This window comes from Phyllobates terribilis, unplaced genomic scaffold (assembly GCF_046119375.1).
Source record: "Phyllobates terribilis strain yellow unplaced genomic scaffold, ASM4611937v1 Scaffold_2__4_contigs__length_985480577, whole genome shotgun sequence".
In the NCBI taxonomy this organism is placed as follows: Eukaryota; Metazoa; Chordata; class Amphibia; order Anura; family Dendrobatidae; genus Phyllobates; species Phyllobates terribilis.
Window position 1 is genome coordinate 141,976,073 of NW_027362762.1, and position 24,476 is coordinate 142,000,548.

At 46.1% G+C, this 24,476-nt stretch overlaps 1 protein-coding gene across 2 annotated transcripts in view; it reads right to left on the reverse strand.

Annotated features, from left to right (window-relative positions):
* LOC141197846 (keratin, type II cytoskeletal cochleal-like) overlaps positions 1–24,476 on the reverse strand; it is a 52,016-nt gene that overhangs the window by 10,876 nt on the left and 16,664 nt on the right. For both annotated transcript variants that reach the window (XM_073662916.1, XM_073662915.1), the window contains exon 2: positions 2,374–2,986. In XM_073662916.1, coding sequence (XP_073519017.1) covers positions 2,374–2,805 — 432 coding nt within the window. In that variant the 5' untranslated portion in view covers positions 2,806–2,986. The remainder of the gene's footprint in view (positions 1–2,373; positions 2,987–24,476) is intronic.

Genomic DNA, 24,476 nt, shown 5'->3' on the forward strand with positions numbered 1-24,476 from the left:
GCTTTGCTCCTATTTATATGTGCATGTTGCTCTTTCAAAGATAAGTCTAGCAATACCTTTACATGGTCAGTCTGTTCCTTCCTTACTGAGAAATCAGTGTTTATATTGCTATGTAAATGAGGCTGAAGGACTATGGTAGATCTGAAGCCTTTGTCACTCCACCTCTATTCCCCACCTAGCACTGTTTTCTCCTATTTGACTGATGGCTCCATTGCCTGAAGTCACAAGCAAAGAAGCAGTCAGTCAAGTGGAAGGAGGCGAGGCTGAACCAGGAGTAGAGCTGGAGTGACAGAGACTTCAGATCTAAAGAAACAATGCACAGTTTTCCATCTTATTTTTTAATTTTTAAAAGTTTTAAAGTTTTTTTAGTGTTTAGTCCAGCTTGTATGTATATTACAAGTTAAATTTCAAACTACTAAGCATTACGTAATGAAGTGAGAGCTAGACACTAGACAGTCCTGATCTCAGACAGATCATAATAAATGACGATGACTATGTAGCAATATGGAATAGTCTTGTCATGTATTCAGTATAGAAATTAGCTGTCACAATTTTTTTTTATTTAATAAAAGAGTGAGCAGTCCCAGATTGGTGGTTATTCTAAATATAAAATATTGTTAAAAGTATGCGAAGTAACCCCAATTCTCTCCTGAATGGGCCCGACTTTCTAATAAAAGTCAAGTCCGAACTTCTGGGTTGGGGGTCCCCACTATGCAGAGTGGGATCCCACAGCCCTCCACAGCCCCTTTCACAGTGAAAGTGGGAGATTTTATGTCTTTTCATGAGATCTTGCACTTGGCACTAACCTAGCACTGATGCATACTTTACTAAGCTGTTACTGATCACTAACTGCTTTAATGATGTTACCTTTCGGTAACCACTTAGCAAAGTGTGCGGCATTGCTGGGTTAGTGCAAAGTGCGCCATCTTGCAATAACACACACGATATATCGCTCTTTCACTGAAAGAGGGGCTGTAGAGGGTTGTGAGATCTCACTCTAAATGCTCGGATCCCACCATCCAAAAATTTGCACCCAACTTTTGCCAGGAAGTCTGGCCTTTTCAGGGGAGCATTAGCATTACATCTGCGCACTTCTGAGAATAAAATATTTAAAAAAATTTCCAGTCTGGGGCGGACACTTTTTACTTAAATTAAACAGAGCTGTCCCAGTTTGGTGATGGGTTCTTTTTAATGATGGCTTATAATTGAGGGTCTGCTGGATTCCCCTTTTATTTAAAGGGATATTCTGACCTCATGGCTGTGATAGGAATATCTGTCTTCAACCAGCTTCCCTAATTGGTCAGAACTACAGAAACATTTGAGTGCTGCTGAGCCATACTGGTTCAGTAACTCCCGTAGAAGTGAATGTGAGCTAGAGAACCAGCACAGCACAGCGAGCTATGTAGTTTCTATAACCCAGGCCTTATGAAAAAAGCATAGCTTGCTGTGCTACGCTGTTTCCATAGCTCCCATTCACTTCTGTGGGAGTAATTGGAACAGAGTTCAACAGCTGCACCTATCTATTTCAGTATTTCCAACCACCTGTGCCATCTAGTCATAGACATGTATGCCCATCTCAACCATGAATGCCCCTTTAACTGTTCTCTTGAAAAAAAATAATAAAAAAGTGTTATTTGCCATTAAATGAGCATATAGATATAGAATATTGGTCTGGATGTGCAGGGTAACGTGTAATGTAGGAGTCTGGTGAGAGACACTAGACCAGTTTTTTCCATAGTTTCCCAATTCTGTCATTCTCTGATTAGCACTTTGTCAGCACTTAGCACAATATGTACAATACTGTATAAAGCCATAATTTGCAAACATGTTTCTATGCCTAAACTGGACCTACAGTTATCGATTGCATGGGCATCATATCTTAACTGTCGTCCACTAAGCTTTTTTAAAACACCTCTCCAGCATTTTTTTTATTTCAGCACTGGAGTGGTGCCACTAATCTAAGTTCCCTGACCCTAATATTATACTTACCAGCTGCCATTTTCAACTCTTCCCAGCGCCGTTCCAGTCCCGCACCGCCATCTTATGACCACAACTTCTGACTTACTGTAAGTCAGAGGTAACGGTCACAAGCTCTCAATGCAAGTCTCTGAGGGCCTTGTTCTGGTCTTGTTCTGGCTGTCATAGGATTACATTGAGTTGTGACTTCTGGCTCGCCCAGCAAACACTGGAACGATCCGTCAGATCACGACCTGCAGAAGACCAACAGGAGCAGTGCTGATAACAGATGAAGAAGCAGGCTGGTAAGTATAATACTAGGAGCAGGGAGCTGAAATTAGTAGCAGCACTCCAGAGGTGAAATAAAAAAATGCTGGGGTGGTGCTTTAAATATAAGATTTATGAATTGTGACTCACCTTGTCTATGAAGGAGGCAAACTTGTTGTTCAGACCTTTAATTTGATCTTTTTCATCAATTCTAACTTTCTGGATATTGGGATCAATCTCCAAATTGAGAGGGGCCAGGAGACTTTGATTAACGGTAACAGCTGTGATACCAGGAGAACAAAATGATCCACCTAATCCATGGCCACTAGCACTAAATCCATGTCCAATTCCAGAGAAACCATAGGCATGTCCACTCTTCAATCCACTTGACATCTTGTGTCCTCCAGACCCAACACTGTAGACGCTTTTGCTGCTGAACGATGGGTGCATTTTGTGGCCAATTGATATTTTCTTAGTAGTGTAGGAACCAATGGAGCCATGTTTGTTCACAGATGGTAAGCAAGCTGAGGATGAGCTGAAGCTCTTGATTCCATGCTGGCTATGTCCAGATTTAATAGACATCTCCGAAGAGTATCTTGGAATCAGTTGTGCTCGGAGTGGGAGAAGCTGCGGATGAGTCCGGTGCCTAAAATTCTCCCTTTTATATACCCGAAGTGGTGGGCTTGGTGACTTTAAAGAGCACTAAGACCTTGTAATTGCATCTTCTGAGCTTCCACTTTGGCATTTTTACATCCCCATCATCCTAGTTTAATGAAATTTAATAGAACATTTAAATAAAACTCATAGTGGCAACACACCTAGAATATTAGTAAAGATGAAAAGCATTTAATGCTGATGACTTTTCTCACTAAGCGAGCACACCTCATCTGCTGCACATTATCATTATAAAAGTCATTTTCGGAAATAGGGGTCAGCTTGTAAAGTACTCTTTACTAGACTGTACAGTTCTCACTTTGTCATACAGTGTCAAATAAACTCCATCTTACCCCTGTTTATTAGGAATTTTTTAATTTTATATCTTTATAAAATGTCTGTGGAGAAAGACAAGACTATTAATGCCAAATTAATTAGGCTTTATAGCTTAACATGATCCCTTACTTAACTAGCATCCATGTCAAGAAATTTCATGATAATTGTTTGGATTATTTTATTATTTTTATGTCTGTCTGTAAATTTGGTCTATTAAGCTCAAAAGTCAGGGCAGATTCATCAATAAATAATACATGCCAAAATAAATTTTCTGGTGTTGTACGAATAATATCTGGTCTAGAAATAATAAAGGGTGAGACACGTAAAACAGCCCCTGCTTTCCTGGTCTGGTTTGTACATCAGAACTGACTCCGCTTCCATTTTTCATTTTACCAGAGCGATGTACTGATATAGCAACTTTTGCCATAAAGCAGATAATAAAGCATTGGGATATCATAACATAAAATTATAATTTCTTTGACACGTAAATTGACATTGGTCAATGGCTTTTGTAATGTTAAATTATTTAAGGCCTCATTCAGATAGCAATGATTTTTTTAGTATGCAAAAAAGAGTCCAAGATTCATCAATGTTTAGGATCCAAGTTTCAGTGTTTGGTCCGTGTGTCAGTTTTTCCCATCAAGTAAAGGATAAACCACTGCACTGCCGGACAATGGTGCTCTAGTAAGGGCCAAACCCATATGATCATAGAAAATAACCTCGGCACTCAAAAAGTTTTCAATTTGCAGGAATTTTTAATGCAGTCCACCAAAAATCATAAACGTTTCGGTCATTCAGACCTTCATCAGTAAACAGACTGCTTGTCAAATGGTAGAAGTAGGAAGGACCCAGTGTCCCTAGTTGTATAAATCTTGCAACCCAGCAGAACGCGGTATCCACCGCTGGTTAGAGGTGCTGTGTGCACCTGTAATCAGTGGTGGATACCGTGACTTTATTTTCCCACACATACCCATTGGTGGTAAGTGCTCCAGTGGAGCTGAAGACACTGAAGCTTTATTGTAATAGGAAAGGACAAAGTATGGGGAGCGAGTGAAGGAATGGGTGCAGACACAGTATGGGGAGTGAGAGGTGATGGGTGCAGATGCAGTATGGAAAGTTAGGGGGGATGGGTGCAGATACAGTATTGGGAGCGAGGGAGGGGGGAAGGATACAAACACAGTATGGGGAGTGAGAGGAGATGGGTGCAAACATGGTATTGTGAGCGAGAGGGGGTTGAAGACATAGCATTGGGGGTGAAAGGGGCGAATGAGTGCAGACACAGTATTGGGCATGAGGGGGGTGGGTGCAGACACAGTATGGGGAGCAAGGGGGAAATGGGTGCAGACACTATATTGGGAGGGGTTAAATGGATGCAGACACCGTATTGGGAGCGAGGGAGGGGGGATGCAGATACAGTATGGGGAGTGAGGGGGATGGGTGCAGACGCAGTATTGGGAGTGATGAAGAGGGAGAATAGGTGCAAAAACAGTATTGGGAGCAAGGGAGGATGGGACGGGTGCGAACACAGTGTGAGGAGCAAAGCGGTATGGGTGTGGACACAGTATGTGGAGCAAGGGGAGATGGGTGCGGACACAGTATGGGGAGTGAGGGGGAGTGAGGGGTTGGATGGGTGTGGACACTGTATGGGAAGTGAGGCGTGAGGGAGAAATTTGAGGAAACAGTATGAGGAGCAAGGGTGGGGATAGGTGTAAACACAGTATGGGGAGTGAGAAGAAGTGTATGAGGAAACAGTATGAGGGGATAATGAGTGCAGACAGAGTATGGAAAGCATGGTGAGGATTTATGAGAAAAAAATATGGATGATGCGGACACAGTATGGAGAGTGAGGGGTGGGGATGTGTGCGGACACAGTATGGGGAGCGAGAGGATGGAATGGGTGTGGACACGGTATGGGGAGCAGGGAGAATGTGTGAGGAGACAGATTAAACACAAAGGGGGTAAGTATATGAGGAGACAGTATGGTTATCGGGTGGAGGATTTGTGAGGAGACAGTATGAGGGTGAAAAGTGTGAGGGGGCATACAATAGAGACTGGGTAGTGTGGGGGTGCAGTATAGAGAGAGGGCAGCATGGGGGGAATGTATGTCGAGGAGGGTGAATGTAATGAGGGGACCCAGTATAGAAACTGGGAACTATAGGGGGGACATAGTGTGAGAGGACAGTGTGAAGAGGGGGCCCAGAATGGAAAGTAGAAGACAGTATGGAGGGCATGTACCATAAGAGGGACAGTGTGTGGAAATCATATTTTGTGCAGTGAACACAATGAGAGGCAATTATTTATTCAGGGGCTCAATGTAGGGCTGATATTTTTATCCAGGAGCATTATTATCACGCTGCTATGTTTAAAGGCATCATGTGGGGATGTGCTACAGAAGACCATAGGAGATGAAAGTCTGCAGAGACGAGTTGTGGATGTAAAAAGTCATTATGGCGTCTAGACAAGAGGAAGAAAAGAAAAAGGACAGTTCCAATCAGAGACGAAGTCTTCTACAAAGTACCTAGATATAAAAAGTTTATTTTTGATACTGACAAATTCTCATCAGTACTGTGGTTCTTGTATGGTCTGCAGTCTGAGGGTGACTGAAAACAACAACACACATCTTCTCCTAACCTTTGTTAACGACATACTGAGAGTTGTAGGTTCATGCGATACAAATTTATATGGATTTGAGCAGACATTACAATTAATGTATCATGAACTGGCGGTGGTTCTGGTGATGTATTTCTTTACTGATGAGTGGTTCTGGTGCTGAATTCATGTACTAATGGTGGTCCTACTGATTTATTCATGTAATGCTAGTGGTTCTGGTGATGTATTTCTGTACTGATGGTGATTCTGGTGATTTGTTTCAGTATGCTGGTGGTTCTTGTAATGTATTTCTGTACTTGAGGGTTGGGATGCTGTGTTTCTGTACTGATTGGGGTTTTACTGATGTATTTCTCTACTGATGGTTGTTCTGGTGATGTATTCTTGTACTGTTATTTGTTCTGATGTTGTACACATGTAACAATCCATAAGATTACGTGATACATGTCTATGTTAATAAAGTGTTGTGTAGTGATGGGCAAGCACTAAAATGCTCGGGTACTCATTGCTCGGGTCGAGCAAATTGGAATACTTGGGTGCTCGACCCGAGAAACGAGCTCAATGTAAGTCTATGGGAAATTCGAACATTTTTCAGGTGGCTCCCCCCGGCGGTCTGCAGAGGGCCTAAACATTTCCCATATAAATGGGAACAGTGTTCAAATGACATGGGAACAGCATGGGGAAGACCACTGGAAGCATTTCTGACTCCCAGGTCACTTCTGTCAACAACGTTGTCAGAGGTATTATGCCACTTTTACGGACTCACAATAAAACATACCAAAACTAAACCAAAATGGATTTTCCTGGGAAATATGTTAAGGACCATCCTTTCCAGGGTAATGACTTGTATATAAAGCAAAATAAATAACCAAAAACAAAAATACTCCTCCACACCTTGGGCTATGTTCACACTTAGCTTTTTTTGATGCGTTTTTGCACTTTTGCATTGCTTTCAACCGTGACAAATGCATTCACCAGGAAATGTAATTTTAACATTTTACAACTGCATCTGGCCATGTGGTGTGTGAGATATCATCAGACACATCATGTTTCATTTATGAAGGAAGGACTCTGAAAGTCACAAAGCCTATTTTTATAGGGCCATCAGGTGGCCGTTACTATTCTTAAAAGGCCAACAGTTGGCCCTCACTATTCTTAGAGAGCCATCAGTCGGCTATGTTTTATTGTTCCCATTGCTATAGAGTGGTCTCCTATACTGTTATTGCGTATGCAGTGAGTGTCGGGCTGCCCAAAATTTGGACGCACCCCAATACCACTTTGAAAATTTGGAAGCACCCCAATACCCCTTTGAAGAGACTTAGAGGAGGGCCTCCTGAAAACAATGTTCCCATTATTAGGAAGTAGGTCTCCCATTGTGTTTGCCTATGCAGTGAATGTAAGGGTTGCCAAAAATTTGGGGGCACTCCAATGCCCCTTGGAAGAGACGTGGAGGAGGGCCTCATAAAAAATGTTTCCATTAGAAAGAAGCGGGTCTCTTATACTTGTAATGCCCATGCATTTAGTGCATGGGCTGACAAACATTTCCCCCTGGGAAGTATACATGAACATACTGTATAAAACATTTTTTTTACGGGCATCATAAACACCCTCTAAAAAAATTATGTGGGTGTTGCATCACGGACCACGGTCACCCTGGTGATATGGTGGTGGAGGAAGAGGACGATGAGAAGGAGGAGGACAAGAGCAGAGAGTAAAAATCAGGAAGCGTATACACATGTGTGGGTGTGAAGAGGTTCATGGGAATACACCTCGAAAAAAAGACACTGGATTTGAGTTTATGTTACGCTGCTATCATTCGGTGGTGTTGAGAAGTCTGGCCCAATCCAGTCCTTGTTCATTTTTATAAGAGTCAGCCTGTCAGCATTTTCAGTTGACAGGTGGATGCGCTTATTATCAGTTGTAATTCCACCAGAGGCACTAAAAACCCGCTCTGATAAAACGCTGGCAGCAGGGCAGGCCAGGACCTTCAACGCGTAGAGAGCCATTTCATTCCACGTATCCAGCTTGGATACCCAATAATTATAAGGCACTGAGGAATCACAGAGGATGTTGGTACGGTTGGCAAGGTACTCCCTCAGCATCTTCCCAAACTTTGCCCTCCTTGTGAGTAGAGATGAGCGTTGTTCGACTCGGACTGTTCGCCAATCTCAAATTCGAGCTGTTTTGGGCGGTGTTCGAGCCGTTCGGTGAACACGAACGATTTGAGAAAAATTCGGCTGTTCGAGGTTATGTTCGATAACTGTTCGTGCACCAAAATCATAACTGGATTTTTTCTCAGTAATGCTGAAAATTAATGTTAATACGCAGTTTGAGTGTACATCGGGGTGGGGGGAGGGGCAGGGGATGGATCTCTGCAGGAATAATGAAGATCTCCATTTTTTTTTCTCTTTCCCGTATTTACAGTGGGGAGGTGCAATCTGTCAGCCTATCAGCAGCGCACACAAGGAGCGAAGTGCTTTTTTTCACACAAGCAAGGGCATGTGTCATTGGCAGTGTATGTCACATGTCCTTGCCCTATAAGACCAAGCCATTTTCCCCGCCGCCACCATTTTCTCACTGCTGCAGCTGCGTGTTAGACGGCACCGCTGTTGCTGTGTGCGCTATACCTTGTTAATTTCAAGCCAATTTTCGCACAAATCTACAGATAGCTTGGGAGTAGGGAATAGTTGTGATTGCAGTCCTTTTAAGGACTAGGTTACAGCATTTCCTATGACTTTTATCAGTCTGGTCTGTGCTCTTAAATAGATACAGTAGGTTGTGGGAGTAAAGACTAATTGTAATTGCAGACCATTTCAGGACTAAGATACATCAGTTTTTGCCAGGCAGGTCTGTGCCAGTGATGTGCAAGTTTTTTTCAAAGCATTTGGCTGAATCTAGCAAAGCTAATCCTTTTTGGCCTATTGCAGAGTGTGATAGTCAGTGGAGTAGCCTATCTGTGTTGCAAGATACACCACCTGTGTATAGAATACCAATTTTATGACTGCACCTAGTGAAGTAAAACCTTTTGGGAATAGCATCATTCTATTAGTCCATCTATACTGACCTCCATAAGGTTGCAAATTGAATATAATTTTTTTCTGCATCTAGCTCTGAAAAAATATTTGTCCTTCTAGCAGTGTGTGGGACTTGTTCTACTAGTCCATCTATACTGACCTCCATCAGGTTGCAAATTCAAAATAATTTTTTGTCTGCATCTAGCTCTGAAAAAATATTTGGCCTTCTAGCAGTGTGTAGGACTTGTTCTATTAGTCCATCTATACTGACCTCCATCAGGTTGGAAATTAAAAATAATTTTTATCTGCATCTACCTCTGAAAAAATATTTGGGCTTCTAGCTGTGTGTGGGACTTGTTCTATTAGTTCATCTGTACTGACCTCCATCAGGTTGCAAACTGAATATAATTTTTTTATGCATCTAGCTCTGAAAAAATATTTGGCCTTCTAGCAGTGTGTGGGACTTTCTCTATTAGTCCATCTATACTGACCTCCATCAGGTTGCAAATTAAAAATAATTTATATCTGCATCTAGCTCTGAAAAAATATTTGGCCTTCTAGCAGTGTGTGGGACTTTCTCTATTAGTCCATCTATACTGACCTCCATCAGCTTGCAAATGCAAAATAATTTTTTGTCTGCATCTAGCTCTGGAAAAATATTTGGCCTTCTAGCTGTGTGTGGGACTTGTTCTATTAGTCCATCTATACTGACCTCCATCAGGTTGCAAACTGAATATAATTTTTTTCTGCATCTAGCTCTGGAAAAATATTTGGCCTTCTAACAGTGTGTGGGACTTTCTCTATTAGTCCATCTATACTGACCTCCATCAGGCTGCAAATTAAAAATAATTTTTTCTGCATCTACCTCTGAAAAAATATTTGGCCTTCTAGCTGTGTGTGGGACTTGTTCTATTAGTCCATCTATACTGACCTCCATCAGGTTGCAAACTGAATATAATTTTTTTCTGCATCTAGCTCTGAAAAAATATTTGGCCTTCTAGCAGTGTGTGGGACTTTCTCTATTAGTCCATCTATACTGATCTCCATCAGGTTGCAAATTAAAAATAATTTTTATCTGCATCTAGCTCTGAAAAAATATTTGGCCTTCTAGCAGTGTGTGGGACTTTCTCTATTAGTCCATCTATACTGACCTCCATCAGGTTGCAAATTCAAAATAATTTTTTGTCTGCATCTAGCTCTGAAAAAATATTTGGCCTTCTAGCAGTGTGTGGGACTTTCTCTATTAGTCCATCTATACTGACCTCCATCAGGCTGCAAATTAAAAATAATTTTTATCTGCATCTACCTCTGAAAAAATATTTGGCCTTCTAGCTGTGTGTGGGACTTGTTCTATTAGTCCATCGATACTGACCTCCATCAGGTTGCAAACTGAATATAATTTTTTTCTGCATCTAGCTCTGAAAAAATATTTGGCCTTCTAGCAGTGTGTGGGACTTGGTCTATTAGTCCATCTATACTGATCTCCATCAGGTTGCAAATTAAAAATAATTTTTATCTGCATCTAGCTCTGAAAAAGTATTTGGGCTTCTAGCAGTGTGTGGGACTTGGTCTATTAGTCCATCTATACTGACCTCCATCAGGTTGCAAATTGAATATAATTTTATTTTGCATCTACCTCTGAAAAAATATTTGGGCTTCTAGCAGTGTGTGGGACTTGTTCTAGTAGTCCATCTATACTGACCTCCATCAGGTTGCAAATTAAAAATATTTGTTATCTGCATCTAGCTCTGAAAAAATATTTGGGCTTCTAGCAGTGTGTGGGACTTGGTCTATTAGTCCATCTATACTGACCTCCATCAGGTTGCAAACTGAATATAATTTTTATCTGCATCTAGCTCTGAAAAAATATTTGGGCTTCTAGCAGTGTGTGGGACTCATTGTATTAGGCCATCTATACCAAGCTCCACCAGCTTTGAAATTAATAATAATTTTTAGCTGCATCTAGCCCTGAAAATAATTTTTCCCAATAGTGGTAGCAATAGAAATATGGGGCGCGCGCCTGGCTAACAAAAATATACGCTTCATAACACAAAACACCAGCCTAGCGCACTGCATTAATAAGATGGCATCATCGTCTCTCCCAGTGCTAGGCCTACTACGCAGGCTAGCATTCCTGTGCCTAAAACACAATGTATGGGTCCGCGCTAGCCACTATGCTGAGGGGTACAAAGCTGCTGCTAACGCTTTATAACAATTCAATTGGCAGATTTTCACAGAGCTCTTCCACAACGCCCACCCATCGGGCAACAGTTGCCCACCCTCCCTATGGGATCTAGTGGCGAATAGTTGACGCCATTAATCAGAGCGTCAGTTGCCCCGTCAACATGGCAAGCATACGGTAAGGCATGGGAAGAGTGGACACGACTAGTAGCAGGCAGACGGGTTGACCAATGTGAACAAGCCAGATCACAAGTCATCATAGAATTTCTCCACCAGCTAATGATGAGGGGCATATCAGGGGCGTCAGCGCAGCGGTGTCTGACCGGAGTAGCATTTCACTTCCAACTACTGAATTGGGGAGATGTGACAAAGATTCATCATCAGACAATCCATAAAAGGGTGGAAAAGGGGTCAGCCAAGTCAGGAATGTAGACGTCCCGTCCCGTGTCACTAAAACTGATTTCTCACATCTTATCCCTAACACCATTAACATGACACTCACAATTTGAAGCAACACTAATGTCTACTGCATTTGTGATCGCCTTCTTCGGCGCGCTATATATAAGCGAATTAGTCCCTCAATCCAAAATTACCACCAGTGGAGGCTTATTACACCAGGACGTAGTCATAGCCAATAATGCAATACGTCTACGCATACACCAATCGAAAACGGTTCCAGCGGGCAGGGGTACTTGGGTACTTCTACAACCCACAAACGGTACACTGAGTCGGGTAACAATAGTAAAAACATATCTAACCATCAGATCACAAAGTAATTTCTTCCCATCACACATTGATGGAACGCCATTATCAAGATACCTGTTCCAAGCTATATTTAATAAATGCATAACATCGGCAGGGAACCACCCCAAAGATTACGGGACACACTCATTCCGCATAGGTGCGGCCACGGAAGCAGCAAGAGCAGGACTGTCAGAAACGGAAGTTCAGAGGATAGGGAGATGGCGATCCACGTGTTTGGCGAGATACATAAGACCGGACTTGTTATCCTAACGTGGTTTGCTTCTTTTACAGGTGACGCTAAGCCAACAGTGTGAGTGATAGGCCACTCGTATATATATTGGGCACAAAAAAGGGCGAAAGTCCGCCCAGGCGGGAGGAAATTAGAGTTTCATAACACATATTTCAACTGGAGAGGTATTAGAGGCCTGCTATGGCCACAGGTACTAATGGAGGTAATCAAGGTAGGTAGAGAGGCAAGAGGTACGGTCATCTTAGTTATACAGGCCGGGGGAAACAACCTAGGTCATCACAAGAGCGCATAACTAATGGCAATAATGAAACTAGACACTGAGCGCTTCAGAGAATTTTTCACAAAATTAGCTATAGTATGGTCAGAGATTGTGCCGATAGCGGTATGGCAAGGTGCGCGAGACATCACGGCCATCGAATGGACAAGGCGGGTAATAAATATTCGGATGGCAAAATTTAGAAGAGACAGAGGCGGTGTAGTGATACGACACCGACAACTGGAAGGAGATAAAGCAGGCCTCATACGGCCCGACGGTGTTCACTTAATAGATATTGGACTGGACATATTCCTGTCAGGACTCCAGGACGGAGTGGAACAAGCGTTAAGAGTGATGGGTGGGGGTCAGAGTCCTGCATACGAGTACGCTGGATCCTCCGTGGCCTGGAAATAGAAAGGACATGTTGGAGAGTTACACTTGTTGGCCAACTTGCCGGAGTGGGGACCCAGGGCATGCTGCAACAAGCTGAATTATTTTAGAAATAAAATGCTTTTCTAATGGAATGAGTATAAAGAGTTAATAAAGCTGTGACCGATCCTCACCCATCCAGTTGTTAGAGTTACATTATTGTATTGTCCATGAAAGGGGGGTGGTAGGGGGGCTGAGCGTCTGGGTTTGGTTGGGGGTCCCCACAGTCTGCCTAGGCTAGATTCATTTAAAAATTCTTATTAGATACACAGGCGGTGCAGCTTGCTTCGCAGCTGGGCTACTACGCCCAAAGTATTGCCTAGGCTAGATGCAGTTAAAAATTCTACGCTGACTAGCAGACACTGAAGATTTGGAGCAGACCTCTGAGTAAACAGCTCTTCAGACTCAACCATCTGTGTTACCCCAAGCCATAGTGTATGTAGTTTCTTACAGTTAAAAGGGGGGGGTGCGACCCAACCCACCTGGAATTGACGATGCCAACGTCACGTAAGACACAGCAAGGGGACGCCCAAAATTGTGGCACAGACACCACTTAACCCTAGAACGCATACCTGTGGCCTTGCAGGCCCGCCCAGTTAATTGTTTTCTATTTTCTGCAAGATTGCTTTAGTTAGAATTTTGAAACTCTAGGTATTCTTCATGTATATAGTTGTTTGTCATTTGAGTTTGAGTTATTCCTTGTTATTTGCACACGGGCCTAAAGGGCCCCAGGTATGTGAAAGTGTAGATTTTTATGGTCATGCGTTCTAGGGTTAAGTGGCATCAATTGCCCCACTGTTGCTTAAAACGGTTGGTGAGGTGATTTTACCAAATCCCCAAGCTTTTAGTCTCCCAAGGATGACACAGGGGTAGAAATGTTCTTGCGAATCCATGATTTGTTCATCTTTATGAACGCGAGTCTGTCTACATTCTCAGTGGACAGCCGCGTGCGCTTATCTGTCAGCACACCACCAGCAGCGCTGAACACACGTTCAGAGAGAACGCTGGCTGCATGGCATGACAAGATCTCCAAAGCATGAGTGGTGAGCTCCGGCGATTTTTCCAGATTGGAATACCAAAATGAGCAAGGGTCCAGTGACACAGTCATGGCTTTGATGTTCACTTGGAGATTCTCCTGTACCATCCTCTCTAGGCATTGACTATGTGTCAGACTTCTTGTCTCCTGTGGCCTTGCAAAGGATGGTCTAAAAAAGTGGTGAAACGATTCCACAAAATTGCTGTTACCAGCAGATACTGTGCTAGTGTTACTGTTTGAGTGATGAAGACTCGACAGTCCCACCGTTGGCAAGTTAGAACTGTGAGATTCACTACGTGCACCACTGGTGTTTTGTGGAAAAGCACATGTAAGATTCTGCAACAGCGTCTGCAGATACTCCTGCATTCGTCAATACCTTTTTATTGCAGGAATTATTTCGGCAAATATACTTTTGTACCGGGGATCTAAGAGTGTGGCAACCCAGTAGTCGGGATTACTTCGAAATTCTGACAATCCGGGGGTCATGTTGCAGGTAGTGCAGCAAGAAGGCACTCATGTGTCTTGCGCATCCAGAAGGACCAAGTCCTTGTTGTGTTGGTAGCGAGGTAAGAATCATGCTTCCTTCCTCTGCCCTCTCCCTCCAACCTCGCACAACAGAAATGTGATCAAGGTCTCCCTCATCTGATGAGTCTTCCATGCCCATCGCCAGTTCGTCCTCCACTTCTTCCTCGGCTCCTGCACCTTCCTCAACAGTTTGGCTGCTACCATGCGCCCTGGTTAATCCCTCTCCCCCACCCTCCCATGCCTGCCGCCTTGGTGCTGCCAACCGTCTGGACCTTGGAGATGTTATCCCTTCCGCATACGACTCCTCCTCTACTTCCTCCACCTCCTCTTGTCCCACCACCTGACTGAATTCTGTTTAATGTGTGCTCCAGCATGTAAATCACCGGAATAGTCATGCTGATAATGGCATCGTCGTCAGCACTAAACATATTCGTCGCCATTTCAAAACTGTGCAGATGGGTGTGTGGCGCCCCTGAGGGTTCAGTCGCCACAGAGTTACTGCATCTCACCCAGAGGTGTGGTATCTCACCCTCAGGTAAGGAAGGCGTGTGGCTCGGGACCCTAACTCCTGCATCCAATACATACCCGCAGTGGGGGTAGGGCGAGATTGCTCCTAAGGGAGAGCACAGTCCCAGGTCCCTAGCTGGTTTGAGGGTCCTATGTAGTGGGTGCTTAGGGGAGCAGCTTAGGGGAGCACATGACAAGGAGAATATAAATAGGAAGCCATCTTAGAAAGAGCAAGCCAGTCAGAGGAGGAAAAGTGACAGGAGCAGAGACTAGGCATGAGCTCTGCTCCGGAGGCGGGCCTAGCCTGGGAGGCCCAGGACTGAAGGAGAGAAGAGAGGAGTGGGAGCTGGAAGGCTCCAGGAACCGAAGGGACCCTACGGCTACGGGCCGTGCAGAAGGCCACCCGTACTCCCGCTGCTACCAGGAGGTAGAGGGGTCAGGCCAGATAAGGGGAACCGGTCCCTCAACTAGCGGAGAAACAGCAAGGCTCAACTAGAAACCGGAGGCTGCTGCATTTCATGTACTGCAGGCCAAAGTCCACACCAGTCTCACTAAGAAGGTAGCCACATAGGACCCAGGGGACGGAACACACGTCACCCGCCAAGGCCCGAGGATACCGGATAGAAGTGTCACTGGGTGTGAGGTGCAGGGAGAAGGCCAGAGAAAGGACACACAGAAGGGGGTCCTGATAAGTACTCCGGAGCTATCTGGGGGTGGACTGAGCCCCTCACTGAGTATGCACAGCACGACGGGGGAGATTGCTCTGGTACCTGTAATCTGGACTACAACAACTGTGAGTAATATCTTGAGACGGCATCACACGGACTCTGTGTTCATTACTGACTCCCTGCACTACAACCACCATCATCCACCCACACTGCCCTGAAGCTACACTCTTCCTGTGGTGAGTAATAATACCGTTGCTGCAAAACCACCAGCTTCAGAGGACTGTTCCGTAGCGGCGGCCCCTTTGGCCGCACTCCACAGGTGGCGTAGTCAGACATTATAAAATCCATATATACAAATTACCCTTGGATTGACCACCCTGGGTCACGGACTGGGTCACCGCCACAGTGACTACAACCCCCAGCGTCTACCGGCCCGGCTCAAGGTACCCCAAGGCCCAGGGGGCGCGTCAACTTCATAGGTCCCTGATCTGAGACCACTCCTGCAGCGTGATTTGCCCCACCTCTGGATCTCGTTGGCCCAGGCTATACGTCAGAACGTATTGCACCAGGGCTTGTCGGTGCTGCCACAGTCGCTGCAACATGTGCAGAGTTGAATTCCACCGTGTCGGCACATCGCATTTCAGCCGGTGAACTGGCAGGCCCAACGACTTCTGTAGAGATGTAAGTCGTTGAACTGTGGGATGCGAACGGCGGAAGTGAGCACACAGCGACCGTGCCCTCAGCAGAAGGCCATCTAGTCCGGGATAGTGGGCTAAAAATTGCTGGACAACCAGGTTCAACACGTGAGCCATACAAGGCACGTGTGTGACATTGCCCCGGCGAAGTGCCGCACCCAGGTTTGCAGCATTGTCGCACATGACCTTCCCTGGTTGCAGGTCCAGTGGAGACAACCTTTCATGAAACTGGGTCTCCAGAGCTGACCACAACTCCTCAGCTGTGTGACTCACATTTCCCAGACATTTCAAAGTAAACACTGATGCCGTTGAGCCCTGCTGCCAGCATAGTAAGGAGGTGTGCAGGATTCCTTCTGCGCAGTTAGAAAGCAGGTGGCATTACCAGACAGGCTTTGGGTGCAGGTGGAGGACCGAGAGGAGGTTGAGGAGGCAGAAGCAGTGGAGGAACTTCGTGATAAAGAGGATTGACGCACAACTCGTGGGGACGGTAAGACTTGGACAGCAGCCCCTTGTCCTGCTGTCACCATAGTTACCCAGTGCCCAGTCAGCGACATGTAACGCCCCTGTCCATGCCTTCTCGTCCAAGTGTCTGTGGTGAAGTGCACCCTGTCACACACAGAGTTTCTCAAAGAAGCGGTGATGTTGTGTGCGACATGCTAGTGGAGCGCAGGCACACCTTTCTTTGAGAAGTAGTGCCGACTGGGCATCTGGTACTGGGGCACTGTGACGGACATAAGGTCTTGAAAATCCTCTGTGTCCTCCAGGTGGAAAGGCAGCATTTCTGTAGCCAACAGCTTGCAGATGGTGAAATTCAACCTCTTAGCTTTCTCATGGCTAGGAGGAAATGGTCTTTTACTTTTCCACATCTGAGGGACCGAGGGCTGGCTGTTGTGCTTAGACGGTGTTGAGAAGGGTGTCCCCGGCAAACTGCCTTTCTGTGAGGAAGATGCAGGCGGACATGTTAGGTTGCCTTGATCCAAAGGTGGTGCTCTCGATGTCGGAGAGCGGTCAACACTAGCAGGTGTTTCCACTTCCCAATGAGCTGACGACCTGCCAATCACACTGGCTGTTGCGGGTAAAGAGGTGGTAGGTCTGCATCCAAAAACATGTGTGACTGCTGTCCCCCCAGTCACAGAGGATGAAGAGGCTGGGGATGCACAAGATGGGGCAGACGGTGGTTGGCCCAGCCGGCTAGGCCGCATTGTAGCACAGTGAGCTTCCCACTGCAACTTATGCTTCATATCCATGTGACGGTACATGCATGAAGTACTCAAACTATGGATTTTTTGGCCTCTACTTAGCTTTTGCTGACAAATATTACAGATAACACGAGTTGGGTCATCCTTATCGATCTGAATAAATGCCCAGGCTATGCAAGGCTTAGAGCCCATGTGACCTGAAGAGCCACTACGACTTGTGGTCAGAGGCAGAGTTGTGGTTGAGGATGCAGTTGTTGACGTGCTTCCAGTACTCCGTCTCTGTTCAGGAAGGCGCAACCTAACCTCGTCGTCAATAGCATCTGTGATGCCCCGCTGCGCTTGGTATCACAGATCCTAGAAGAGTGCATTGATGGAATCCTCCACAAGAGGCCCCCATAAACATTCACACATCTCCACCTTCCACCTCAGACCAGCAGAGGGAGCCCGTTAGGGATATAAATAGGGAAGGTGGAGCTAGGCAGTTCAGTTCCTCTGAAGAGTTCCTGCAGTAGAGAAGCCTAAGAGAGGTCAGTCTGCAGTGGAGCTCAGTCTAGTCTAGAGAACGCAGTTAATAGTTCAGCAGTGGAGCACGAGGCTCCTGCTTGCTAGATTCAGGGAGCCCAGATAGAGCTTAAGGTGTGCCGGTGCCGTAAGATCAGTGAAGCGCGGCAAGCTGCCGTTAGTGTGTATAGCCTAGTGAGGGCCCGAGTAGGCCGAAGGCGAGTGGCGAGTTAGTACATAAGGGGCAGAGGAGCTTAACCAGCTCACCCCGAAGCATTTACCGGACACAGGATCCGAGCTTACCGGTATCTCTATGACCCAGTAAGGCATAACCGGAATCCCTGGAGAACTACAAGTCCCAGGATCGCTAAGGTGCTGATATGTAACAGAGCCAGGAGACGCTTAGGCCCCGCATACTGGGAGCGTGAACTCCAAGAGAAGGCCCTACCACAAGGTCAGCCAGCGCAGGACAGAGACAAAGTTAGGCCTAGCTCCAGGCAGGTCAGAAACTTACTACGCAGAGGCAAGAAACAGGAGGCCCTACACCCGCTCATTGGGGAGGATCCTGATATGCACCCTTCACCCTACAGTGCTCCGGGATGTGCCTGAATTTCCACCAGTAAAAGGTACTGAAGTGACTACCGTGTCCGTTCCCGTTCTTGCTTTGACCCAGCTGGGTCTCGCCTGTCCTGCATTCCCCCTGCATACGCTGCCCTGAGACCTAGCTCCACCTGTGGGGAGCTATACGATCGAGCTGCCTTATCACCGGCCTCAGTGGACTGCTGCAGCGCTGGTGCTTGTCACCAGATACCACAGGTGGCGTCATGAACTCTTATAAAATTAACAATTATCCACCCTTTAAAAGAGAGACCCCAGGGTACGGGCCAGGGAGCCGACCACCGCGACATCCCCAAGGCCAGGCAAATGCCCGGGTACCGAGTCATCCCCATCCCCAGGGCTAGTCACATCCTCCTCCACCTCCTCTGCTGACCTCATCGACTGGCTGACTGTGGGTTGACAGTAAGTGGGATCTCCAACCTCGTCATCATCACCCTGTGTGTTATCACACCCGTCGTCCTCAGAGCCAACCTCTTCCTGCCCTGACCGAAAAGTCAAGTTGTCGCTCCAATCAGGTATTTGAGTCTCATCATCGTCTTCATCATTGTCTCCACCAACAGGAGTTACAGTTTGGGAACAAGGGTCTACATTATGCTCAGAACCTTCTTCATCTGGTCCTGGATCCAACTTATAAAGATTCTGGGCATCAGATCAGATCATTTCCTCATCTGGATTAACAGAAGCTCTGGAGCAGACCTCCGTTTCCCAGGCTATAGTATGAGTAAACAGCTGTGCAGACTCAACCATCTGTGTTACTTCATACTCAGACGGGCAGCTGGAGACTTGGGAGCTGTGAGGAAGCAAGTGCGATTGGGGTGACACCTCTGAGGACTGGAGTATTTGTGATGTTGAAATTGAGGTGATGGAGAGCCCACTTGAAGGAGCACTTGATATCCGTTGAAGCACCTGCTGTTTTTGTGCCTCATCTAGAATTTGTAGCGATGGGCGTGTCCGTAAGAATGGGATCGTATCACATTGTCCACGAAAAGAAGTCGACATTTTAGTTTGGCTGGAAGATGGTCTTTCTTCTGCAGATGTTACCCCCCCCCCCACCTTGGGGGGCCTCGACCCACCGGCGGACAGGCACCAGTATTGGGATAGGGGGGCTGGCCGTCAGGGTCCACCGCGGCTCTGGCACAAACCCGGCGACACAGAGGTGGCACGGGCAGGAACGGACTGGCCGTGTCGGCTTCTCACTTTTTGGATTTTAGAAGGGCATGACATGCCTATATCTGTGTCTCCCCCTCCTTTTACTCCTCCACCTCTTTTCTTTTCGCATGACTATATGTACTTGTCACTTTTCCATGTGTTAGTTGTGTCTTCTGAGCAGTTTGTCAGCTTTTGGACACCTTTGAAGGTGTTTTCTATGTGTTTCTATGTGTTTTTGTTTGCCTGCCATTGGTTTTAACGGTGCTCGAAGGTGTTCGACGTACAGTTCGGCGAACACACGGGTGTTCGACGAACCGAACCGAACTCGAACACTACGGGGGTGGCTCAACACTACTTGTGAGAGTACCCCGCGCCTCAGGACCTGTGCAATGGGAGGGGCTGAGAAAACTCCCCCATAATTTTGACAGTGTTCCCCTGTCTCTGGTGGATTGAAGTTGTGTCTCTCTCGCCTGTACTCCTTGGTTGTACAGCAAATTGTGACCTTTGCCGCCAGCATTTTCAGATGAAGATTTTTTTAATAGTTCCGCAACAAGGGCCTTCTGGTACTGCACCATTTTTGTAGATCTGTCCACGTCAGGGAAAAGAGATATAAAGTTCTCCTTGTAGCATGGGTCTAGAAGTATCACCAACCGGTAATGACTGTCACCCAAAATTTTGAGAACGTGAGGGTCATGGGAAAGGCAGTTTAACATAAACTCAGCCATGCGAGGCAGACTGCTAACAGGCAAGACTTCCGTGTCCTCACCAAGAGGATGACTGACCATGCTCTCCTCCTCCTCTCTGTCCTCTGGCCATCCATGCTGAACAGACGGTATGACAGTTGTGCAGGTAGTACTGTCTATAGAGCATGAAACTAGCTCCTGTTCTTCCTCCCCCTCCTCCTCTTCCTCATTGTCATCCAATCCACCTTGGGATGAGATGAGGCTGGGCTGTGTGTAATCACCCTGTATGGTTCCTTGCTCCATCTCATCGTGCTCCGCCTGCAATGCATCCTCTTTGATTGTGAGCAGAGAGCATTTCAGAAGACAGAGAAGCGTGATGGTGATGCTAATTATGGCGTTATCACCGCTCACCATCTTGGTGGAGTCCTCAAAGATTTGGAGCATGGTACATATATCTGACATCCATGTCCACTCCTGAGGTTTTATGTGTGAAGTCTGAACTGAATACCGACAGCCTTGTTGATGCTGGCACTCAACAACTGCCCTCTTCTGCTCACAAATCCTTCCCAACATCTGCAGTGTAGAGTTCCAATGCGTTGGGACATCACACACCAATCTGTGAGTCGGAATCTGCAAATGCTCCTGAAACACTGCAAGGGCGGCGGAAGCTGTAGGTGACTTTCTAAAATGGGCACACAGGCGGCGTACTTTAACAAGCAGATCCAGCAGCTCCGGATAGGATTTGAGAAACTGCTGAACCTTGAGGTTAAGCAGATGGGCCAGGCATGGTATATGTGTGAGCTCGCCTCGCCTCAGACCCCCACCTGGTTCCTGCCTTTGTCACACATGACCATGCCTGGCTGTAGGTTCAGCGGTGTGAGCCACAGATCTGCCTGCTCTTTCAGAGCTGTCCACAACTCTTCAGCATTGTGCAGTTTGTCACCTAAGCATATTAGCTTCAGAACAGCCTGTTGCCAGTTGGCCGAGGCAGTGCTGCAGTACTTCCAGCTTGTGACTGATGTGGTCATTTTGAAGATGGAGGCTGAAGAGGAGGAGGCGGCTGAGGAGGATGAGGTGCAGGAGTTGTAGACTGTGGGGGCAACCCTGATTGACCTAGGGCCCGCAATCTTTGGTGTTGGGAGGACGTGTTCCGTCTCAAGGTCCGACTGGGTCCCAGCTTCCAATACGTTAACCCAGTGTGCCGTCAGCAAGATGTACCATCTCTGCCCACAGGAATTTGTCCACGTGTCCGTGGATAGGTGGACTCTCACGGCAACTGCGTTGTTGTGGGCACGGCTAATGTTTTGGCACACGTGCTTCTGTAATGCGGGGACGGCACACCGGGAGAAATAGTGGCGGCTGGGGACCGAGTACCGAGGGACGGCCGCCGCCATCAGGATGTGGAATGCTTCCATCTCCATAAGCCTAAAAGGCAACATTTTAAGCGCAAGCAGTCATGAAATGTGGGAATTTAGTAGTGTGGCCTGTGGGGCATTGCCTGTGTATTTGCGCTTGCGTTCCAAGGACTGGAATATGGACAACTGAACGCTGCACTGGGACATGGACGTGGACCTTCTTCCTGATGCTGCTACTTGAGAGTGTGCAACGACAGGTGCAGGGCAGGAGGCATCTTTGCATGCACAACAGCGGAAGAAGCAGTGGTGCCACCTACAGACACTGTTCCTGGACCCTGGGGTTCAGCTCACAAAGTCAGGTGCTTTGCTGCCATGTGCTTGATCATGTTGGTGGTGGTCAGGCTGCTAGTTTTGCCACCCCTGCTGATGCTGGCCTGACAGGTGGTGCAAATGGCCTTTTTGGGGTTATCGTCAGAGTCTTTAAAAAACAACCAGACTTGGGAAGACCTAACAGTTGTACTGGCAACGTCCGTCTTGTTGGTGTTACGGGAAAAGGTTGCCTGCCTTCTGTCTGCGACCACCACACTGCTTCTTCCTGCCTGTTGGGGTGCTCTGCCTCCTTCCCCCTGTGTGCTGCTGTCCTCGCTCTGCATGTCCTCTTGCCAGGTTGGGTCAGTTACTATATCATTCACCACCTCGTCTTCCACTTCCGCACCCTGGTCCTCCTCTTGACTTTCTGGCAGTTGTGTCTCAGCATCATCTACCTCTTGTGACAGTTTCCCACTGTCGCATTCGTGTGACCATGGCTGCTCAAATATTTGGGCATCGCTACATGCGATCTCCTCTTTCCCCGCTTCAAATGGACCGGGCACGAGGCCCGAATCTATAAATGGAAAAGTGAACAGCTCTTTGGAGTGTCCAAGTGTGGAATCAGTTGTCTCCGGGCACTCGACATGGTGGGAGGAAGGCTGATCAAGGTGAGGAATATGCAGACCAGACTCACAGCTACTGAGATTTGACCATGTGGAAGACAGGGTGGTGGTGGTGGTGGTGGCAGCAAAGTGACTGGAAGCATTATCCGCTATCCAACCAACAACCTTTTGACACTGCTCTGGGTTCAATACTGGTGTTCTGCGGTCCCCTAGGAATTGGGACAGGAAGGTCGGGAGAGAAGATGTGGGTGTTTGTTGTGGCACAATTTCAGCTTGCCCATGGCCTCGACCTCTGCATGCACCATCACCATCACGTCCAGTTCCCCGTCCCTTGCCACATGCCTTGCCCATTTTAAATTGAGGACAATATCTCCCACACTCACTCCAAATGGCTGAATATCGAGCGAACTTATATGTGATCCATGTGACGGACTAACCACAGTTTTAAATAGCTGGCCTGTAGGTAACTATTTTTAACAGAGCCGACCTCGTGTCAATAAGTTCACTGACACACTGCAACTAAATTTTAATGGAGGCTAGAAATGGCAATATTTTAAGCTCAATTATATGTGATCCGTGTGATAGACAAACCACAGTTTAAAATAGCTGGCCTGTAGGTAACTATTTTTAACAGCAAACTGATGTCAATAACTTCACTGACACACTGAAACAAAATTTTAATGGAGGCCAGAAATGGCAATATTTTCAGCACAATTATATGTGATCCGTGTGACGGACAAACCACAGTTTTAAGTAGCTGCATTTTTAGCACTGTAATATGGAAAGGACCTGGCTGTATTCTGCAGTGCCAACAAGCAAATGGCGCATATAAACGGTTTTCTCTGGATTGCTTTTTAAGCAAATAATCGGGATTAATATAAAAGCTGTAAAAGCACTGGCAGACAGAACTGGAGCTCTTTTATTATAAAAATATAAAACAAACCATAATTACACACTATATAAAACCCAAAACACAAAACCCCAACAAAACACAACCCAAAGGAAACCCCAACAAGTCCAAAATATAATGTCCAGTTAAAATGTCCTGCAATGTTCCTCGAACATAAGTTGTCCATTTCCCCAAAATCCCCCACAGCAAGGGAAGACTTTAACTTTTTTTTTTTTTTTTAACCAAAAACAAAAACCCTTCCAACATTCACTCACATTCGTACCCATACACTAATAACTAGCCCTAAAGAAAAAACAACAAACTGGCCCACTGCCAAAAATGTAAAGAAATAGGCCATCTGGCCGAAAGCATAATACACAGCAAACTTATTTTTTTTTTATAATTTTTTTTTTGTTTTTGTTTTTTTTTTGTTGTTTTTTTCCCCACCACCATTTTTTAACACCCAAGGTCCCACGAGAGTCTGTGGCCTTACCAAAACAAGGTCCCACTAAACTTTGTGGCCATTTAACACACAAAAAGGTCCCTTTGCCTTTTCCGGCATCCCTCAGGACGTCCAAATTTTTCCTCAAAACCACCACAAACCCTCCCCCCTCCCAGCCAAAACCCCCCACCCAACCAATACACATACATAATTTATATACAATACACAACATAACAGTAACAACAATACACAACATAACAATATAACACAGACTAACCATATACCTACATGACATCACAACTTAACCAGAAAACTAATAACCATGTACCAAAAGATCAGACCCAAGTTCAGTGCTTGCAAGCCCTATATTCAGATTCTGATACTGTAAAACAAAAAACTACAATGTGAGGGGAGCAGCCCACCACCAGGAAACTGGAGACTACCGAGGCTCTCACCCTAATCTAACACAAAAACAGCCTGTCCCTCCCTATTAAAGAAAAAGAAAAACCTGTCCCTACCGCCCTACCAAGCTTTCCCTACCTGTCCCTACCTGTCCCTCTCTGACCCTCACTACCAACCCAAT